Consider the following 18,763-nt stretch of genomic DNA (forward strand, 5'->3'; position numbering starts at 1 on the left):
GAAGCCCTCTTGTTACAAGGAGGCAACAAAAAACATGAGGCAGGGGCTTTTTTTCTCAAGGAGCTGCCAGTCCAGTTGAGAAAATAGACACTCAAAAATTAAGTGGAATTTTAAGTGGATATGATTCAGGCAGTAGTAAAGATGACAGTATATGATTAGCTGACAAATGAGATGGCTGATAATTACCCTTAGGAATTCTAGGGAGTGATACTTCGGGCTCCTGCAATAGCGGAAGACTCGGGTCTCATCTTGGAAGGTGGGTAAGAAGGCTTGGGCTGCTGCACGGATGGGGAGGGGGTTTTGGTTGACTGCAACTGATCAGAGCTTCTCTTGTTTTTAGAGTTGAGCGTTTGCAGAGGCTGTCGGACGGAAAAAGACTTTCCTCTCTCACTGACAGCCTCCACCATGATTCACAGCCTTTTCTTGATCAACTCCTCTGGAGATATTTTCCTGGAGAAACACTGGAAGAGTGTGGTCAGCCGTTCTGTTTGCGATTACTTTTTCGAGGCACAAGAGCGAGCAACTGAGGCTGAAAATGTTCCTCCAGTTATCTCCACCCCGCACCACTATCTCCTAAGTGTTTACCGTCACAAGATCTTTTTTGTGGCTGTGATCCAGACGGAGGTGCCACCTCTGTTTGTCATTGAGTTCCTTCACCGAGTAGTGGACACGTTTCAGGTGCGTGAATGTGAGGAAGTGCATCGATGTGCCTTACAAAGTGTCTTTATAGTTCTGTTTCCATTGTTTTCAGCCTCAGTGAAGGAACTTAAGAAAGCAACTAAAACTCTGACATTGCTCACTTCCTCTCCCATCTGGTAAGATGCTTGTTTCTATTTATTGAACGGGCTGCACCTAGAATGACAGGTTGTATACTTTTGAACCCGTTGCCTGGGAAAGCCACCCTACTTGGTATGATGGTATACAGTAATTTCATTTCTAGAGAATGGAATTATCCTACATTTTGTTCACAAAGCTGATGAGTTTCGATTTTTTATTTATGGTAGACTTGATGTTAACCATCGTTAACGGCATTGCTTTGAGTTGCATCAAAAAGTGATTCACTCACCCTGGCAGGGGTAACTTGGGAACCCATCCTTCAGCTTGAATTTGGGGTGCTCGTCCACAGCATATGAGTACCAGTGACGGGCTGTTTTTTTGCAAACTTAACACTGGAAAATCTCCTGTACCTGTAAAAACTTAAGTGACACATTTTCCAAGAGACAGTTTTCATTTCGAGTTTTTCCTTCAGGAATAGATTTGGAGATCTTGGGGCGTGGGAAGGTATGTTATACCAGGATGTCAACACCCTTTATGGCACGGGATTCTAGGCTGCCCAGACTCTGGATTCAGACATTTTCTCCCTAAAAGGATTGTTCAACTTCTAACGGTTGTAGTTGTTTGCATAACTCAACGATCCATGAGAATCAAGGGCCCTTTGGGTTAACTTCTGTGTCATGTGAGGCCTGGAACTGGTCATATGAATATAGAAATTGTGGGATTGGAGAAGAAGAGAACAAGGACCCAGACATTACGATAAAAATTAAAAAGCAAGTCAAAGAGTCCTTTCATTTACCCTCAGATATAGATCACATGTTTAGAACGGTTTCATTCCCCAAAGAATATACATATATTTATATTTTTTCCCCAAATTCTTTTCTTGTAGTTCTATTCTGGGATCCCAGTGGCATACTTGTTCCATCACACAGTGAAATCCTGAGAATGATAAACCCCAGTATGTGGAAGAACTAGAAGAGCCCAGCAGTATTGATCTTCAGCCGCTGGAGCTGGGCCTTGTTAGGATTTCCACAGGGATGCTTTACGCCGTTAACAGTCTGCTCCCTATCTCCGTAGTGATACGATGTAACTTATTACAAGGCAGGAAGTGAGAAATGTTGTTTAATCTAGTTGAAACCACAGAGGAATTGGGGAAAACCTCAAAGTGGCTACTTTGGAAGGCTGGGACTTCAGAGCTTGCCATTTTGGAAGCATTTGTTAAAAGTAAATGGCCGCATCCTGATTTTAATGTCTTATCTGATGTGTGTTCTCTGGCTGCGCTCTTCCTCTCATAGCGGAAGGAGCTCCCGCTATGCAAGTGACGCACTTTGCTGTGGCGCTGTGCCGTGCTCACCAGTCTGCTTCCAGCTGATGATTGAGAAAATCACATTCTGCCTGACTAGAAAATCGAGGGAGGTGTTTTTTAAAGTTTATTTTATTGAAGTATAGTTGTTTTACAATGTTGTAATTTCTGCTGTACTGCAAAGTGATTTGGTCATACGTACATATATATATATATATATATATATATATATATATACATTTTTTCTTATTCTTGTCCATTATGTTTTATCACAGGATAGTGAATATAGTTCCCTGTGTTATACAGTAGGACCTTGTGGTCCATCTATTCTCTATATAAGAGTTTGCATCTGCTAACCCCAAACTCCCAGTCCATCCCTCCCCCACTTTCCCTCCCCCTTGGCAAGCACAAGTCCGTTCTCTATGTCTGTGAGTCTGTTTCTGTTTCATGGGTAAGTTCCTTTGTGTCATATTTTAGATTCCACATGTAAGTGATATCATATGGTATTTGTCTTTCTCAGTCTGACTTACATCACTTAGTACAATGATCTCTAGGTCCATCCATGTTGCTGCAAATGGCATTATTTCATTCTTTTTTATGGCCGAGTAGTATTCCATTGTATGTATATCTACCACATCTTCTTTATCCATTTATACGTCAATGGACACTTAGGTTGCTGCATGTCTTGGCTGTTGTGAATAGTGCTGCTATGAACATAGGAGTGCATTTACCTTTTTGAATTATAGTTTTGTCTGGACATATGCCCAGGAGGGGATTGCTGGACCATATGGTAGCTCTATTTTTAGTTTTTTGAGGCCCCTCCATACTGTTCCATAGTGGCTGCAGCAGTTTACATTCCCACTGACAATGTAGGAGGGTTCCCTTTTCTTGAGTGAGGTGTTTTATTTATTTTTCAAAATAAAATCATTCTTGAGAAGGAAATGTATAACTTTTCCCCCCCTTCAATCCTCATTTTTTTAAAGAAGAAATCTTTTTGTTTTAGAAACACATTCCTGACTCCTAAGTGGTCTTGGATATTGGAATGTCTCTGATAGTTGACGTCATCTGATGTAATTTAGGTCATATCTGGAGTCTGTGTTCCGTTTTGGATGTCATAATTTGAGGAGACTGTTGGAAAACTAGAGCAAATTCAAAAGAAATGGCAAGACAGTGAAAGAATCTAGAAACCTTACTGTAGCACGAACAGTGGGAGGACCAAACAGGGAGTTTGGCCCTGTGAAGCAAAATGCAAGTCAAAGCTTGTCCTGGTCTTCAGATCACTAGATCACCGTGGGGCTGTTATGTAAACCTGTTCTGTAAGGCAGACCTAGGAAGCAAATTTCAGTTTAGCAAAAGAAGGAACTTTCTAACAGTCAGTGCCGCCCGTGAATAAAATGGGCTTTCTCAAAAGGGCTGAATTTCCTCAGTGGATGAATCCCTAGAGGGCTGTCTGAGAGGCCCAGCAGCAGATGTGCTGGCATTGCCAGGAGGGGCCCGCCAAGAGGCTACAGCACGTCTCTCTGCATCATTTCATTGCCGCGCACCACAGACTACATGGTGCTTTGTGGTTTACAAAGCATGTTCATACATGTTCTCAGTTCATCCATCAGGCTGAGTTTTTACAACCCTGTGCAGCCCATGGTATTATCCTGACTATACTATGAGAGAAATCAAGACCCAAATTAGTCAGCAGGACTTAATCTAGTAGGTGACAATTAAGATTATTACCCAGGCCTTCTGATTTGGAATCCAGTGCTTTTTCCACAACCCAGACAATTTAGTATCTAAGTTTAACCTTTGTTAATAAAAGGACAAAGTGTTACTAGAATCCTAGCATCTTAGAGTAAGGGGATCCAAAGAGATTTTCAGGTGTGCTAGCTCACCCCCTCATTTCATTTTGTTTCTCTCTCAATTCTTATTTGCTGCATGAATGTTAAGGAATAGCACAACAGTAAGGGTTAAAAAGATTTTCAGGTCCAATGTATGTCATATTAGGTATTGTCACTTTGCATAGTTCTTTCAAATTCATGTTCATAAACACATATAATAGTCTAGATTCAGTTTTGTATTCTTCATATTTTATTAGTTGAAGAAACTAACCCAAAGAGATTAAATGACTTACTCTAGTTTATGAAAGAAGTTATTAATGACACTTGTAGTACAATGCAGTCCGGTGTTCTTTCCACCAAACTGGGCCTGCCTAAGAGAACCATGGTTATGCTTCATTCACTTATTTTAGAAGATCCCAGAAACACAGAGTAAACACGTGTGGACAGGACTCGATCCTTGCTCTCTGGGAACATTCCTTCACTCATCACAGTCTCTGAGTGACAAATGTATACACGTATTGTATTTTCATCAGGATTATTTTGGAGTCTGTTCAGAGCCCGTGATAAAAGACAATGTGGTTGTGGTTTATGAGGTATTGGAAGAGATGCTTGACAACGGGTTTCCATTGGCTACCGAGTCGAACATCCTCAAAGAACTGATAAAGCCGCCCACTATCCTTCGAACGGTTGTCAACACCATCACAGGTACGAGGGGGGCCCCGGGGAAGGCTGCCACCATCCTGGGTGTGGCTTAGCCTGCTGTTGTGCATTGTTTTGAGTGCTTGTCTTTGGGCATCGCAAATGTCCAGGTGCTTTAATTTTATTCTTTATAGTCTTTGAATATAACATGAAATATGTTTTTGTTATTTAGAAAATTGTAAAGTTACCAAAAATGATGTAGATTAATATTTATCATAATGGGAACATGTTAACAAAACAATGACGGAAAGTTAAGTTTAAAAATATACAACAGGGCTTCCCTGGTGGCGCAGTGGTTGAGAGTCCGCCTGCCGATGCAGGGGACACGGGTTCGTGCCCCGGTCCGGGAAGATCCCACCTGCTGCGGCGTGGCTGGGCCCGTGAGCCATGGCCGCTGAGCCTGCGCGTCCGGAGCCTGTGCTCCGCAACGGGAGACGCCACAACAGTGAGAGGCCCGCGTACCGCAAAAAAAAAAAAAAAAAAAGAAAGAAAAAAGAAAGTGTGCGTGTCTTAAGGACTTTAATGCATTGTGCCACATAGCCCCCCAGAGAAGTTACGTCAGTTTATACTTTCAGTAGCAATTATGCAACCTGGCCAACTCTATTATTATCGTTATTAATTATTTTACAACTTTGGCAATTGGATAGTTTAGTGATATCTTGTTACTTCCAAACTTGTTTTTTATTACTAAGGAAGTTAAAACCTGTTCAAGTGTTCACTGACTATTTTTCCTCTATTGTGATTTACTTTTTCATGTCCTTTGCCTGTTTTTTTTTTTTGTTATTGTTGAAATGTTTTTCTTTTTTCCTACTAATTGAAAAGTATTCCTTTCATTTAAGGATATTAAACTATCATATATACTCTAAATACACACGCTAGTTTGCAGGAGTCTGTGTGTATTTTGAATGCTCTGTTGTAGATGTTTTCTCACATCCTGCCCCTGGTCATTTAACATTGTTCAAGGTGGTGTTTGTTTAGCCACCTTTAAAGTTTTTTGATGTAGTCAAAATAATCATTCTGCTTCATTAAGGTTTTACATTTTGGGTCTTGCTTAATATATAAACAAGAGTTTTCATGGAATTTGACAAACTGAATGAAAAATACATTTAAAAAAGTAATTACAGAGGGGTTGGAAGAATTTGCCCTGTCAAATATCAAGACATATTTAAGTTCACTTGGTACATTAGACAAAGCTCATAGAATAGATATACTTTAAGAGCCAAGACAGTTTGGGGGAAAAAATATTTTTTTAAAAAGAGCAAGAGAAAAAATGTGTCCTATCAGAATCAAGATATATTATGAAGTTTTGGTAATTTTTAAAATATAGTATTAGCCCATTAATAGACAAATAGACGATTGGGATAAAATAGAAAGTCCAGAAACAGATCCTTTTATAGGAATTTGGTATAGATAAATGTGCTCATATATCAAATCCATGGACTGCGGGCCAGTTGTTAAATATATTGTATCGGGGCAGTCAGCTTTGATACAGAAAAGAAATGAAGTTCCCCTACTCACTGTATACACAAAATAAATTTTAGCTGGATCAAGAGTTAAACACAAAGAAACTTTATAATTGTTAGAAGGAAATATTGGAAAATGTCTTTTTGATCTCAAAGAAGGGAAAGTCTTTCTTTTAAAAAAATACATTTTCTTCTAGTTCTTTTATGGTTTTATTTTTAGACTTAATTCTTTAATCCATTTGGAAATTGTCTCAGTAAAGTAAGGCTCTGTGGTTTTTTCTCCAAAACTGTCAGTTTCCCTAGCACTATTTATTGAATACCCCTTTTCCTCATTTTTTTTAAGTATGCATGCATCCATTTTATTTATTTATTTTTATTTTATTTATTTACTTTTGGCTGTGTTGGGTCTTTGTTGCTGCGCGCAGGCTTTCTCTAGCTGTGGCGAGCAGGGGCTGCTCTTCATTGCGGTGCATGGGCTTCTCACTGTGGTGGCTTCTCTTGTTCCGGAGCACAGGCTCTAGACGTGCGTGCTTCAGTAGCTGTGGCGCGTGGGCTCAGTAGTTGTGGCTTGAGGACTCTAGAGAGCAGACTCAGTAGTTGTGGTCCACAGGCTTAGTTGCTCCGTGGCATGTGGGATCTTCCTGGACCAGGGCTGGAACCCATGTCCCCTGCATTGGCAGGTGGATTCTTAACCACTGTGCCACCAGGGAAGCCCTCCTCGTTTTAAAATGATATTTTTATCTTGCACTAAGTCATTATTGGATTTTTGGTCTGTTTTTAGGCTTTCCTGCCTTATAACCATACTGCTTTAATTATTATAGCTTGTTGATATGTTTTAATACATAGTGCCTCTTTTTAAGAAAACAAATTGTCAGGTTTTTCAATATTCTGGGCTCATTTAAAACTTTAAAAGCTTTGTTAGTGACTGAATCACTTATAAATACTGTGAAGTCATTTTCCTGAATCTCACTTAAATCTAGAAAAGATATCTGAGAACCAGCTATCTTAGTTGAAATGTTTTGTAAAGCTGCTGACTATATGTGTGTTTAATGTTTCCTTCTTTATATTAAAAAAGATCCAGGTTACATTAGAAGAAAATAGATTTTAAATTAGTTCTATTTCAGAATTTCAGTATAGAACCTTTGAATTAAAAAAAAAATTTGATACCTGTGGGGAAAAAAACAAATCAAGGAATCAACTTACAATTCTTACAGACAGGGAACGATCTGATTTATATTCTTTTCCTGAGTTCCAGTATTGGTATAAGAGAGATTATGTTTATGTATACATTTTAATACCTGGCATAAATGTATCTAAAAACCTGCTTCAAACTAGAATACTGTTTTTACCCATGAAAATTTTATATCAGTATGTAGATTACCATCCCTACCGAAAGCCAATGCATTATTTAAGCTGCAAGTATTGTGCAATTTGAGAGACCAAGTTCAGGTTACTTTCAAAACCAAAATATGATCTCTGTTTCTCAGGTAACTTGTTAACCTTTATTCTGCTTGAGGAGGCAGACCAGCTGGTGACAAGTTTTTAAAATAGATTAGGTTACGAAGATAGAAGTTGGGAAAGCTATAATCTTTTTCTTGGAAAAATTCTTCAATTAAGTGCATGGATAGCGGATGTATAGAAACTTTTGGGGAAGTGTTCTCTGGTTGTTGGATAATTGGTTACATCTAATTATCAAATATTCATTGTCTCAGGAAGCACCAATGTGGGTGACCAGCTTCCCACTGGGCAGCTGTCCGTGGTGCCTTGGCGACGGACTGGGGTGAAATACACCAACAATGAGGCCTATTTTGATGTGATTGAAGAGATTGATGCCATCATTGATAAATCAGGTAAGTGCTTTCAGCCTGTTCACAGAACTATGAAAATAGAAAGAGGCCCCTTTTAGATAGTGCTAGCTAGTACCAGAATTACCCCCTATTCAAGGTCATTCATTTTAACTTAGTGGCTACTTTGTGTCAAGCATTGTGTATTAGGACGGGACTGAAGTGTTATGATGTAGATGACATGATCATACATGTAGAAACTTCTAAAGACTCCAACCAAACACTTTTAGAACTAATAAATTCAGTAAAGTTGCAGGATACGAAATCAACATGCAAAAATCAGTGGTGTTTCTATACACAAACAATGAACTATCCAAAAAGGGAACTAAGAAAACAATCCCACTTACAATAACAACAAAAAGAATAAAATACTTAGGAATAAACTTAACCGAAGAGACTTATACACTGAAAATTACAAAGCACTGATCAAGGAAATTGAAGAAGAGCAGATAAATGGAAAGGCATGCTTTGTTCATGGATTGGAAGAATTAATATTGTTAAAATGTTCGTAATACCCAAAGCAGTCTATCCCCATCAAAATCCCAAATGCTATCCACATAAATATCTCAATGGCATTCTTTATAGAAATAGAAAAAACAATCCTAAAATTCATATGGAGCCACGAAAGACCTCAAATAGCCAAAGCAGTCTTGAGCAAGAACAAAGCTGGGAGCTTCACAATTCTATATTTCAAAATATATTACAAAACTACAGAAATCAAAATGTATGGTAGTGTCGTAAAAACAGACATGTATCCCAGTGAAACAGCATAGAAAGCTCAGCAATAAATCCATGTGTTTACAGCCAGCTGGACTTCAACAAGAGTGCCAAGAACATGCAATGGGGAAAGGCTAGTCTCTGCAGTAAGTGGTGTTGGGAAAACTGGACATTCACATGTAGAAGAATAAAATCACCCTTATCTCACACCACATACAAAACGGATACAAGACCTAAACATAAGATCTGGAGCCATGAAACTACTAGCAGAAAACATAGGGAAGAAGCTTCTTCACACTGGTCTGGGCAGTGATTTTTTGGATATGACACTAAAAGCAAAGGCAACAAAAGGAAAAGTAGATGGGATTGCATCAAGCTAAAATGCTTCTGTACAACAAAGGAGCCAATCAACAGAGTGGAAAAGACAACCTACAAATGAGAGAAAATATCTGAAAACCATGTATCTGATAAGCGGTTAATATTCCAGAATACACGAGGAACTCATACAATTTAATAGCAAAAAACCCAGATAATCTGACAAAAAAGTGGGCGCAAAGGATCTGAAGAGACATATTTCAAAAAAAGACATACAAATGACCAACAGGCATATGGAAAGGTGTTCAGTGTCACCAGCCATCAGGGAAAAGCAAGTCAAAACCACAGTGAGATACCACCTCACACCTCACGTCGAAAAGACAAAAGATGACATGTGTTGACAATGATGTGGAGAAAAGGGAACCCTGTACACTGCTGGGGGGGATGTAAGTTGGTGCAGCCACTATGGAAACAGTATGGAGGTGCCTCAAAAAATTAAAACTCCCTTATGATCCAGCAATACCACTTCTGGGTATAGATCCAAAGGAAGTGAAATTAGTGTCTCAAAGAGATAATCTGCACCCCCTTGTTCATTGCAGCGTTATTCACAATAGGCAAGATATGGAAACAAGCTAAGTGTCCGTTGATGGATGAATGGATAAAGATGTGAGATAGACTCACACGCAGGAATATTATTCAGCCATAAAATGAAGGAAATCCTGCCATTTGTGACAACATGGATGAACCTGGAGGACATGATGCTTAGTGAAATAAGCCAGACACAGAAAGGCAAATATCGCGTGATCTCGCTTATATGTGGAATCTGCAATAGTCAACCTCATGGAAGCAGAGAGTAGAAGGGTGGTTACCAAGGACTTGGGGGAGAGGGAAGTGGGGAGATGTGGGTGAAAGGGTACAAAGTTTCACTTACACAAGATGAAAAAGTTCTGGGGATTTAATATATGGCACAGTGACTACAGTTGTGTACTTTTTTTTTTTTTCCCGGTGTTATTGACAAAACTGTAAGATACTTAGCATGTATATTATGGTGATTTGATATACATATACACTGAAAGGATTTCCCTCATCACCTCACATGTGTATCCTCTACTTGAAATTTGCTAAGAGTGCAGGGCTTAAGGGCCCTCACCACCAAGAAAACCCAACTGTGTGAGTTGATAGACATGTTAATGAGCTTCATTGTGGTGATCACTTCACAGGGTATATGTGTATCAAAACATCAAGTCGTACACCTTAGATAGATACACTTTTTATTTGTTGATTATACCTCAACAAAGCTGAAAGAAAAGCCATAAGAAAAACATGATGCAGACCAGTGCTGAGCTTACACTTTCACTGGTTTTATCCTCTCGAGTGAAAAAGAAAGGTAACAACCTGATCTCCTGTTGATCAGATTTCCTTTTGGAAGTATTTGACTCTCAGTTCTCATGGCAGAACTAACATTGTAATCACTAAAATTCAGAGAACCTTCTTTTCTATCCATTGGGATAGGTTAAGGTGACTACAAGTCCTTGGAGCTTAGAAATTTAGAGAAAGTTCTCTTCACATGAGTGAACTCAGTCATCCAGAAAGTGTTTACGGAGAACCAGTGGTGCTGTACCTGAGTGCCAGATCATGGGCATGTGATGGTGACTAAGACAGGGTCTATGGCTGCAGGAAGCTTCCTGAAAGTCTAGCAAGGGAGAGAGAAAGGGAAAAAGATGGAGCATAAGAGAGGTCACCTCCCACCCAGGGCAAATTGTAAAGCTAACTAACGCTTTGTCAGGGGAATGAGTAGGAGTTAGTAAGACCTACGTGGATTTGGGAGCAAAGCAGTGCAAACACTATAAGATGAGTAAAATATTGTTGGGAAATAAAGTAGCTCAGTGTGACTGGATTGAGAGGTGTTAAAAAAAAAGAAAAGTAAGCGATGAGGCTTTAAAACGAAGTAGGCACAGCAGCTTTTCATATTAGCCCCAAACTGGAAAGGACCCAAATGTCCATCAGTAATACAAAGGATAAAGACATTTCGGTATGATCACACCATGGGATACTCTACAGTAAAGAAAAGGAACTGCAGGTACACCTGACAGCATGAATGAACCCCACGGTATTGAGCAGCAGAGTCAGATGCCTAAGATCATATACATTTATATGACGTTTGAAAACATGTGCAACTTAATCTAAGGTGATAAAAGTCAGAATTTTAGGGACTCAGGTGAACTGGGATGGACAACAGGAGTGTGCTGGGTTGCCGGTGAGGGTCCGCATCTTGACGCGGGTGGTATCTGCATAGGTGTGAACATATTTAAAAATTCATTGGGCTGGACATTTAAGATGTTTGCGTTTTACTCCAAGTTTGATCTCAATGAAAAAGTAAAAAAAACAAACCCAAAAAGCTCTAGGGGTGAAGAATCTTGTATGCCATTTTAAGGAGGACCCTTTGGAGCAATTGAAGAGTTTTAAGCTGGGAATAATTTGACAAGGTTTGTTGTTGAGAACCGTCCAACGGGCTGCTGCGTGCAGCATGGCACGGAGTTGGGGGGAGTCTCGGGGCAGGGAGGCGGGAGGCTGTGGTGGAGTCCAGGCCAAGGTACAGGTTCCGTGATGGTAGTGAGGATGGAGAGGAGCGGAGGAGTCACGGGAAGAGGGGCTGGAGCGCTGGTGGGATATGGACGCCAAGGGGGCGGAAGTCATCAAGGACGCATCCGTGTTTCTGGCTTAGGCAACAGGAAAGATGGTTTTATCATGAAGCTAAGGAAAAGAGAAATTGCAGATCCAGGAATGAAGATAAGGGACTCACTTTTTGACACGTGGAGTTTGAAGTGCCTCAGTCACGTCCAAGTGGGGCAGTCCCGTTGGCAGGAGTGAGGCTAAACTGGAAAAAGGATTAGGAAATAATTGGCCATCAGTGGAAATCGAAGCCTTAGGAAGGAGGTAAAGTAACCCAAGGAGACCGTGTCAGGTTCAAGAAAAGAGAAGTTCAGAACTGTGATAAGATGTCGACATGTAAAGGATGTCCAGAGAAGGAGCAACCTGCAGAAGGCACGAGAGAGAAGAGCTAGAAAAACAGGAAATCGGAGCGGTTAGGAGAAGGGAACACTTGAAAGAAGGAAGTGGGCACAGGGCCCTGCAGCAGGGAGAGCCTGCAGGGTGAAGACCAAAAGTATCCATTCCATTTGGTGGCAGAGCTCCTTGGTGCCCTTAGGGAGAGCGGTTTCTGATATGAATTCAGTGTTCTGAGCCATTGGTTAAGATAGCGGTGCTCTGTTGGATTCTGCCACTAGATTGAAAACTCCTTTAGGCTAGTAACTATCTCACCAATCTTTTTTCCCCACTGCTTCATTAGTGTCTTGCGCTTGTTATGCAGTCGATAAAGGTTTAGAAGGAGGACAGATGGACTGGGTAGATGAGTTGGATGGATGGATGGATGGATGGATGGATGGATGGATGGATGGATGGATGGATGGATGGATGGTTGGACAGAAGGAAGGAAGAAAGAACGGGGGAGGGGAGGAAGAAGGAAGGAAGGAAATAGGATGGGAGAAAAAAGAGAAGGTTAAAGAAGGAGGGAGGGAGGAGGGATGTTAGTTGGGAGGGACAGAGAGGGTTTTACCTTCTTTCCATCTTGTTCTGTCTCAGGGTCCACAGTCACTGCTGAGATCCAGGGCGTTATCGATGCCTGCGTCAAGCTGACCGGAATGCCCGACCTTACGCTTTCCTTCATGGTAAAATCCTGGGCCAGAGATTTAGTTTTTGGGAAATTAGATGCTTCTGGAATGACAGAGTGGGGGGAAGGGGATGGAACCAGAAGAAGTGATCAAGGACAACCACAAAGCTCATGTTGGGCTTGAATTTTCTAAAAGTAACGACAGAATCTGTGTGTGTGTGTTTCAGTGAGAACAGCATCTGAGTTACTTTCCCGAAAGAAGCACGGTGTTTAATTCCTGCTTGTTGCTTTCCCTTTCCCTTGCCTGTCACCCAGAACCCCAGGCTGCTGGATGATGTCAGCTTCCACCCCTGCGTCCGCTTCAAGCGCTGGGAGTCCGAGCGCATCCTCTCCTTCATCCCTCCCGACGGCAACTTCCGCCTGCTCTCGTACCATGTCAGTGCACAGAAGTAAGCAGCCATCGAACCAAAGGGTGGAGTGTGCGTGTGCGTGCGTGTGCGTACATGTGTATATGTGTTTGGAAACAGTATCCATGGTGATGAAGAACTCAGGCTCTGGAGTTACCTGAGCTCCAGGTAACTAATTGGGTAACCTCAGGTGAGTTGCTTATCCTTTCCGTGTCTGTTTCCTTACCTGAGAAAGCTGAAGTAATAAAAGTAATAAGTAAGTTGAAAATAATAAAAGTACCTTGTTATGTGGGTTAAATAAGGGACTCTAAATAGTGCTTCACACAAAGTAAGTGCTCGTTAGGTTTACTGCTGTAAGTTTTATTGTCGTTATTATATGCCTAAACGGGAACTTTTTCTTTTCTCAGATTGGAATCTGAGAACACCTGTATTCAATCCCCTCCACTCAAAAAAGCCATGAATGGTGCTATGAAAAAACATAAAATTCAGTGATTTTTTGGTCTTGCACATTCTGTTTACTATGGAGTCTGAGGGTTTTAGGGGAAGGTGTATAGTAGAAGATATGCAGACTGAAGAGAGCTGTGGGACCTCACAGCCACTGAAGCCTTCCTGTGGGATTCGGAATAAATAATGTAGGGAAATGTCTGAGCGCCTGAGGGCAGAGGCTCTGGAATCAGACTGCCCACACTTAAGCCCCACCCTTAGTACTTATGATATATGACCATGGCAAGTTAGTTAACCTCAGTTACGTATGAGGATGTCAGTATTCATGACATCAGGACAGAGGCAGTGCCTACTTCCTACTTACAGGGAGGATTAAATGAGCTAATAGAGAGAAAACCTTTAGAGTGGCGCTGGCCACAGGAAGTGCTCCACAGATACTAAGGATGGTTACAACTTTAGTATCATCCCGTAGCTTCTGTGTTTCCTCTTCTGTCAGATGACAACCCTACCCCTTAGGGTTTTTTAAGGATCAACGTCAGGTCAAAGCACTCTCTAGAAATTGTAAAGGCTCCGTGACGTATGAATATTACCCTCCCAAGTACAAATAATTATTGGTCACATGTCACAAAGTAAAACACGGAAACGTGGTTTTTGTTTGCCACGCCTTTTTCTCATAGTCTGCCAGGTCTGCTCTTTGGTTTTGTTGATATCATTCAAAGAGTCATTAGAAGAATTAGTTTACTTACTAGTCAACATCTTAGCTTTACAAAAAGAAAATAATTAAAGATGTCTAGAGTGTTTCTCTGTGCTTACTTTGTAAGATAAGGAAGCAGGTGAGGGAGGAAAGGCTGCCAGCGGGGCAAAAAAAGGGAAGTGTGGCCATTTTTCCGGTACATTAACGACATGGGCTTTTTGTCTCTCTCTTTTCCAGCCTGGTGGCGATTCCAGTTTATGTCAAACATAACATCAGCTTCCGGGACAGTAGTTCTCTTGGCCGCTTTGAAATAACGGTGGGCCCTAAGCAGACTATGGGGAAGAGCATCGAGGGGGTGACGGTCAGCAGCCAGATGCCCAGAGGCGTCCTGAGCATGAACCTCACGCCGTCTCAGGGCACGCACACGTTTGACCCGGTCACCAAGGTAGGAGAATAGCGGGAGGCTTGAGCTGCCGTTGTTATAAATAGAGGAGCTCTGCAGGAGCCCTTATATCTTGTGGAAAGGGGAGATGGAGCAAAGGGACATTGTTTAGGACACTGAGATAATTGATGGTAACAAATAGTATTCTCTGCTGGGAAACACCCTGGAGGCCGGCACCTCAGATGAAGGTTCCACTGTAACTTCTTTCCTGTTTCTTTGGAGATGCTGTCTTGGGATGTAGGAAAAATAAACCCCCAAAAGCTCCCCAGTTTGAAGGGGACCATGAGTCTTCAGGCTGGAGCTTCCAAACCCGATGAGAACCCCACGATTAACCTGCAGTTTAAGATCCAGCAGCTGGCCATTTCTGGTGAGTGACACCCAGCCCAAGGTTGTGGGGCGGGCAAGCGGCCAAGGCAGTGAGCGACATCGCAAAGCCTCCCGGCGGCTCCCTGTCTGCAGAGTTGTGTTTCGTTACCGGATACGTGATCTTCAGTCAGATCTTTCCTAGCACATTTCTGGAGAAAGTCCGTAATCCTCACCTCAAAGTTGGCTTAAGTGACTTGAATAAAAGTGTCTGAGACACATGTGAGAAGGAAACAGTATCGGAGACAGAAGTGTTCCCAGGCCGAGGCTGAGTCACCCTGGGCCTGCTGATTGGGGTCCCAGGGTTTTCAGTAGGGGGATGTGTCCGCATTCTCAGCTGGTGACTGAAATAAGAATTCCCCTCCCCTCCTTTCCCCCAGTTTCAGAAGATTTCACAGGTGCTGTTATCACTGGGAACCCTCGGGCCAATCCGAGTCATTGACTGTAGTCTATGCCCCGCAGGTAGTTTACTAGCACCAGGCACTGGTTTAAGCTCTCTTCATCTATTTTCTTATTCAGTCCTTAGAACGACCCTTTCAGATGGATAGGAGATGACTTCAGCTTTATATGAAGTTCCTGTTCTTTTTTACCAACGGATCTTGTCTAGTTTAAGTGATTAGAATTCATTTAAATAAGCTCTTTCATCTTAAAATACTTAATAAACTTTAAAGCTCTGCACAGTATAAAATATTCATTTCTTAGTATAGTGAGAATATTTAGGAAGCACTCATGTATTAATTCATCACTTTTCATCATTAATTTATTCATTTAGTTATACCTTTATTTGATTATGAATTTGTTAATTCTGTTATTATTATTAATTCATATGTTCAACCCCATAACTTGAGAAAAATCTGGAGCAGTCTTAATTTCCCCTTACCCTCATTTCAGCCTGCGTATAACTTTCTGCCCTTTCCACTTCCAGGAATATGTCTCCGAATAGGCTAGCTTTTCATTGGGGCAGGGTTTTATTTTCAGCCTGTATACCAAGAGTGAAGTATCTGTTGGCTGCGTTTAAGTGATATAAGTAAGGGCAGGTATTTTCCAGTTCACTGTTGCAGATTTTTCTAGCCCACGGATCTCTTTCAGTTGAAACGAACCTAAACAGTTCTGCTACCTGCTTCTTTTGAGTAATGCTTATGTCTTGTTCTTCCTTCCTTCCAGGACTCAAAGTGAATCGTCTGGATATGTATGGAGAGAAGTACAAACCCTTTAAGGGCATAAAATACATGACCAAAGCTGGCAAGTTCCAAGTTCGAACCTGAAGGGAGAGTTCTGCAAAGGGAACAGTCGTGAACACTTTTTCATTGCTTACTTGTCTAAAAGTAAAAACTGTCAGCCCTCTCCTAGGTCACTGCCCACTCTGGACCACCTGCTCCTGTTTTCCCATAGCTACAGTGCCCCGGAGCTAACGAAGGGAGGCCGGGCCGCCAGGGAGGCCTGCGCAGAACCCACACACCAGCAGCACCAAGTCAGTTCTCAAAGCAGAGGCGTGCGATGCAGGGGGAGGTACTTGATGCCGTATGTAACTACTTGTGACATGGTTACCACAGGAAAAGACCAGCGTTTGTTACTCGCTTGGCTTTAATTATCTGAAGCTAAGGAAAGACGTCTTTAGTTTTTGTTTTTTTTTTAATTTATTTATTTTATTTTTAGTTATTTTTGGCTGCGTTGGGTCTTTGTTGCTGCGCACGGGCTTTCTCTAGTTGCGGCGAGCGGGGGCTACTCTTCATTACAATGCAGGAGATTCTCACTGCACTGGCTTCTCTTGTTGTGGTGCACGAGCTCTAGGCACACGTGGGCTTCAGTAGTTGTGGCACGTGGGCTCTGTAGTTGTGGCTCGCGGGCTCTAGAGTGCAGGCTCAGTAGTTGTGGCGCACGGGCTTAGTTGCTCTGCGGCATGTGGGATCTTCCCGCACCAGCACTTGAACCCATGTCCCCTGCATTGGCAGGTGGATTCTTAACCACCGCGTCACCAGGGAAGTCCTGTTTTTGTATTTCAAGCTGGGAAGAAAGATTAGAAAGAGAGAGCAAGCTTGGAAGAGAAGGACCGTTAGCCAAGGAAGGGCCGGAGAAGGCTCTGTTCTCGGGGCAGCGTGAAGCACATGTGTGCACCTCACACTGAAATGAGGAAGGTGGGAGGAGCTGTCCAGCTCCACCTGCAGGGCGCCTGGGAGGAACAGAGTTGAGTGAGTTTCTTTTTGACCCTTCCGCTTTCATACAAACATAAAAATTTGTACTTCTGGAAATGCACTGGAAACTTCTTAAGTTCGAGTGCACTGTTGACATGGAAACCCGAGTAGAATCAGATTTTCCCTTAAAGACTACGATGCTCTCCGACCGGTTTTCCAATACTGACCGCTGCATGCCTCCAGCACGTGGCCTGGCATCTTCAGCGAGGATGAGCTGCCCTCTTCCAGGGGGTGTTGCCTGAAATGCCTCTTTCCCTAACCCCCCAACGGCTCCACTCACTTCACTCTACAGAATTCCTGTTCCCCGAGGAGCGCTTCAGAGAAGCCAATCCCATCACCACTAGGGCAGCAGGTTGTGTGTCATAGTATTGGAGTGTAGATGGCCCCCTCGTGCCACCTCTGTGACCCACTGGTTCCTTGTTCATGTCTGTCAGTGCTGCCCTGGTGCTGCAGTCCAACCTTCCCGTCTGCAGCTTTTCCAGTTGTGACCCTAAGTGAGAAGGATGCTGACCACCGAGGGCACGGCCAGTCCTGGGAGCTGCCCAGTAAAGTTATTTCCTCGGAGTCTCCACTATGTAATATATTCATTAACAATGTATATCAACCAGTCGGTTTTTGTTTTAAGACAAAAAAATCTCCTGAATCGTTGAATAAAACTGATGTTGTAGGAAGATGGGCCATGTTGATCCTGTGTAGCCTGGTTTAAGAAACACGGGCAACTGAGGGCAGACCTCAGGTGTTCCCAGCAGGGAATTTTTACTCTAGTTTAATACGCCCATTACCCACTGAAATATTTATGGAAAAGACATGTTTTTAAAATTATACCTTAAGGAGCTATACTGCACCCTGCTTCGTGCAGGGAGAAAAATGAAGACCTTGTACTCTCCAAACCCTATGTTTTTTTCTCTAAAACCCTGTTTCCAAATACTTCAGCAATTTTTTTGTTCTAGTTTTCTCTTCCTACTTCCTGGACTTGTTTTTGCTGCAGAATACTGTTGCTTTGTGATTTTCCTCTGGGGTCAGTTGTTCTGGGGACAGCCAGCACATGTGTCTCATACTCCATCACTCCAGAATTTGTCCTGGATTCCCAGGTCCCATACACACCTGCCATGGAAGGGAGACGCCTCTGCCTGTGGATTCCAGAATACCGGAGCTGCTTCTCCCAAGGGCTCTGGAGGATTTCAGGGTTTCCTCGGTCATAGGAAACAACCAATATTGGTCCCTGAATATTCTTAGGTTTATAAGTCCAGCTGTCCCTCCAGGGCAGCTCATCCTAATTTCAAGGGAAGAACTTAAGGAGAAATAAAGCACCGGGGCTGTGGGACCCACAGGCCTTTGCATGGGAGGCACCCCTGGGCTGCAGACCCCTGGCCACCCCCTTCAGCCGGGGGTGTGTTAGCATAGGCGGGGCCGCGCGCCTCTGCCGAACCGCTCGGTTCCATACATGTTTAACGTGCAGAAGCATCTGCTGTGTTTAAATGTTAATAAAGTTGAGTGTTAACAGTTCTTAATGTCCTGAGGGTCATGTTACTAGGACTAGCGGTGATGCCGCGCACACACGCCCCAGTGGAAGCACGAAGAAAGAAACCAGTTCATGGGGATCTCAC

General features: G+C 42.5%; 1 protein-coding gene across 1 annotated transcript; it reads left to right on the plus strand.

Moving 5' to 3' along the window:
• Window positions 1-405: 405 nt before the first annotated feature.
• Window positions 406-17,025, plus strand: AP3M2 (adaptor related protein complex 3 subunit mu 2; the record flags this gene model as incomplete). Its single annotated transcript, XM_082680431.1, has 8 exons — window positions 406-678; window positions 4,440-4,611; window positions 7,781-7,918; window positions 12,587-12,672; window positions 12,930-13,063; window positions 14,397-14,604; window positions 14,824-14,968; window positions 16,129-17,025. The coding sequence occupies 8 exons, from the start codon at window positions 406-408 to the stop codon at window positions 16,227-16,229; spliced, it is 1,257 nt and encodes a 418-aa protein (XP_082536557.1). The 3' UTR covers window positions 16,230-17,025.
• Window positions 17,026-18,763: the final 1,738 nt, after the last annotated feature.

This window comes from Grampus griseus (assembly GCF_964374135.1).
Source record: "Grampus griseus genome assembly, chromosome: 21".
NCBI classification, from domain to species: domain Eukaryota; kingdom Metazoa; phylum Chordata; class Mammalia; order Artiodactyla; family Delphinidae; genus Grampus; species Grampus griseus.